The 3078-nt window shown below is 36.2% G+C and overlaps 1 protein-coding gene across 3 annotated transcripts; it reads left to right on the top strand.

Moving 5' to 3' along the window:
- The first annotated feature begins 228 nt into the window (after positions 1–228).
- Positions 229–2350, top strand: LOC126688429 (transcription factor FAMA). 3 transcript variants are annotated; one of them, XM_050383120.1, is made up of 5 exons: positions 241–308; positions 486–614; positions 724–1398; positions 1543–1974; positions 2058–2350. In XM_050383120.1, exons 2-5 carry the CDS (start codon positions 591–593, stop codon positions 2154–2156), a joined length of 1230 nt encoding a protein of 409 aa, XP_050239077.1. In that variant the 5' UTR covers positions 241–308; positions 486–590; the 3' UTR covers positions 2157–2350. The 3 variants fall into 3 exon arrangements, with proteins under 3 accessions (XP_050239078.1, XP_050239077.1, XP_050239076.1); XM_050383121.1 differs by lacking the exon at positions 486–614 and having other exon boundaries at positions 229–308; XM_050383119.1 differs by lacking the exons at positions 241–308; positions 486–614 and having other exon boundaries at positions 621–1398.
- The last annotated feature ends 728 nt before the right edge of the window (positions 2351–3078 follow it).

Raw genomic sequence — 3078 nt, 5'->3', positions numbered from 1 at the left:
AATAATCAAATCTACACGGCTTCTATCCTTAATAATAAGGGTCATGAGACGGAAGAGCGTTGCTGGCTTGTGACACACATAAATTAAAAGGAGGTGAAAGTGAGGTGAAAGTGTGAGGAGGGAATTAATCCACAGGCTCCTCTTTTTCTCTCTCTCTCTCAAAAGGCAAGCTCTCTCATCACGGGCTTTCCTAGCCAATATTATATATATATATATATACACACCTCACCACGTACCCCAATCTAGAATTTTCATTCTTCTTCTACCTCCTCAAATTACATCTTATTGCTGATTGTCTCTCCAATTAGGTTAGTGGTGCAATTTCTACTTGTCTAAATCACACACATATATGTAAATCTGTACTGTTGTAGTAGTACTTTCTTGTAACCCTAGCTAGTTGTCAGAGCTAAAATTTTCATTTTCCACAACTATTTTCTGTTAATTTTTGCTGGCTGTTAATTCATGAGTTTATATCACTGTTTCAGGTGGGGGACCCAAGCTGTATGACTTTCACTAGGGTTTTTGTCTTTAAATGAAATTGAACTGACTTAGGGTTTTCGATTAAAGTTATCATATATATACATATAGTAATGGAGAAAGAAGATAACTACTCGGTACTATAACAACCCTCTCACTGTTTATCACTAGCACTGTTTGTTTGTTTTTGTTGATAAATCTTTTCACAAAACCATGTTGTTTTGCTCTAAACCCGAGTTCTTGCAGACCCCTCCTTTACCGCCAAGTTTTATGGGCCTGGATTACTCTCTAGATCATCATCAACAACAACAACAACAACAACAATTCATGAAGCAGCGGATCGGTAAAACATCAGGAGATAACAACAGTACTGGGATGGTTGACTACTTGCTGAACAATCCTTCTCAACAGCAACAACAGCAAATGGCTTCTGGGTTTTGTGGTTCGAGTTCTTTTGATAAATTGAACTTTGCTGATGTGATGCAGTTTGCAGACTTTGGACCAAAGTTGGCCTTAAACCAAACCAAGATTTCCGAAGAGGAATCTGGGATCGACCCAGTTTACTTCCTGAAGTTTCCAGTGTTGAATGATAGGTTGGAAGATCAATCTCTAATGGTTCCACATAATGAAGAGAGGTTCCAAGGGGTGAGTGTGGAAGATGAGACAAGATTGAGAGAGGATGAGGAAGCTCGGGTTTCTGATAATACCTCGGTGCAGCTCCAGTTTATTGGTGAAGATCTCCAAAAGAACTCTGTACCAGAAGCAAAGAACAAGAGGAAAAGACCAAGAACTATCAAGACGAGTGAGGAAGTGGAGAGCCAGCGAATGACTCACATAGCAGTTGAAAGAAACAGAAGGAAGCAAATGAATGAACATCTTCGTGTCTTGAGGTCCCTCATGCCTGGCTCATACGTTCAAAGGGTATCCAACTAATAATAGGATTATCTGCATTTGAAATAGATTCATTTTTATGGTTCAGATACTATAATAAAAATAATTTAAGAAAGCTTTTATTTATTTATATTTTGGTTATATATCTTATCTATTAGTTTGTGTGATTTGCAGGGGGATCAAGCTTCTATCATTGGGGGAGCCATTGAGTTTGTGAGGGAATTGGAACAACTTCTCCAATGCCTAGAATCACAGAAGCGGCGAAGACTCTATGGAGAAACTCCACGACCGGTGGGAGCTGATTCCTCTCTTGCAATCCAACAGCCTCAACCACCATTATTTCCTCCGATGCCTCTACCAAATGATGAATTCAAGATTGTAGACTTGGAGACCGGACTCCAAGAGGAGACAGCTGAGAACAAGTCCTGCTTGGCTGATGTTGAAGTGAAGCTTTTAGGGTTTGATGCCATGATTAAAATTCTTTCTAGGAGAAGGCCAGGGCAGCTTATTAAGGCCATTGCTGCACTTGAAGATTTGCAACTTAATATCCTTCACACTAACATTACCACCATCGAACAAACTGTTCTCTATTCGTTTAATGTCAAGGTATAATATATGCTAAAAGAATTTTGTAGAGAAAATTTTATCTCAAAATTTGTTAAATCTTGTGCAATTAATATCGTGTGCAGGTTGCTAGTGAATCTAGGTTCACCGCTGAAGATATAGCGAGCTCAGTTCAGCAGATATTCAGTTTTATCCATCAAACAGTGCCATGTGATGTAATCTAGTAGAAGAAAGATGAGCTGTTGTTTTTCTTCAAATATACTTATTTGGTCTTGTCACTACCTTTTTCGTTTGAGTCTCTATTATTTCTATTGTTGAAACAAAAATGTACTACTATGGTGTAGGTTATATTTGCGAACCCTTGTACTCTCTATTCCTTTCGTTTCCTTTTTTTCGGTTAAATCATTTTCTTTTGTGACTTACAGAACTAAATTGACACTTGCTCATGGTAAAGACAAGGGTATTAATTTGTACCATGCATGTATCCTTTCATTAATGGATTTTCATTTCCTTCTCCTTGAAGGAATACATACTAGCTAGCTAGCTACATTTCTTTTTCAAGAATCGGCACTTTTGATCAATATTTAATTAATTTAAGTCATCAAAGCGGGCACAATTATTTATCTCATATATATAACTCGTCACATGTGAATCTACATGTGCGAATTCTGAGGTGCCAGAGAATTCAGATTCAACCCCAGATATATATTCCCTACTCAATCTGAAACCATTGCAACAAACGGAAAGCATTGTAATTTTAATTCGAGTTTTCTTGATATAACAATTAGTCAAGAGGCTAAACAGGTACAATTATAATACGGTTATGTAAATTAAGTAATACTCTTTTTGTATGAACCACCCATATCATACGCATCCTCAAGTATTAGTTCAGGTACAATTGTGCAAATACTATTGTCTTTATATAAATTAAGTGCGTGTTTATCAACAGTTTTTTCTTTTAGATTTTTAACTTATTTACTTAAGTAAAAAATTGTTAAAGCCTGACTTGTTTTTCAGAACTATACTTGAATCAATTTTCAACGAATAAGATTATAGTAAAAAACGGCATCCAATAAGTAACTTAATTATTTCTTATGCATTCATATATATATATATATATATATATATATATATATATATACGCTC

This window comes from Quercus robur, chromosome 6 (genome assembly GCF_932294415.1).
Source record: "Quercus robur chromosome 6, dhQueRobu3.1, whole genome shotgun sequence".
NCBI lineage: Eukaryota > Viridiplantae > Streptophyta > Magnoliopsida > Fagales > Fagaceae > Quercus > Quercus robur.
Note: the sequence above shows the minus strand (reverse complement) of the source record. Positions and strands in the feature narration are given on the sequence as shown.

Coding starts and splice junctions, on each gene's coding strand:
- LOC126688429 (XM_050383119.1), top strand. CDS start 691: ATGTTGTTTTGCTCTAAACCCGAGTTCTTGCAGACCCCTCCTTTACCG. Junction 1,399..1,542: donor CTGGCTCATACGTTCAAAGG/GTATCCAACTAA, acceptor TGTGATTTGCAG/GGGGATCAAGCTTCTATCAT. Junction 1,975..2,057: donor TCTATTCGTTTAATGTCAAG/GTATAATATATG, acceptor TATCGTGTGCAG/GTTGCTAGTGAATCTAGGTT.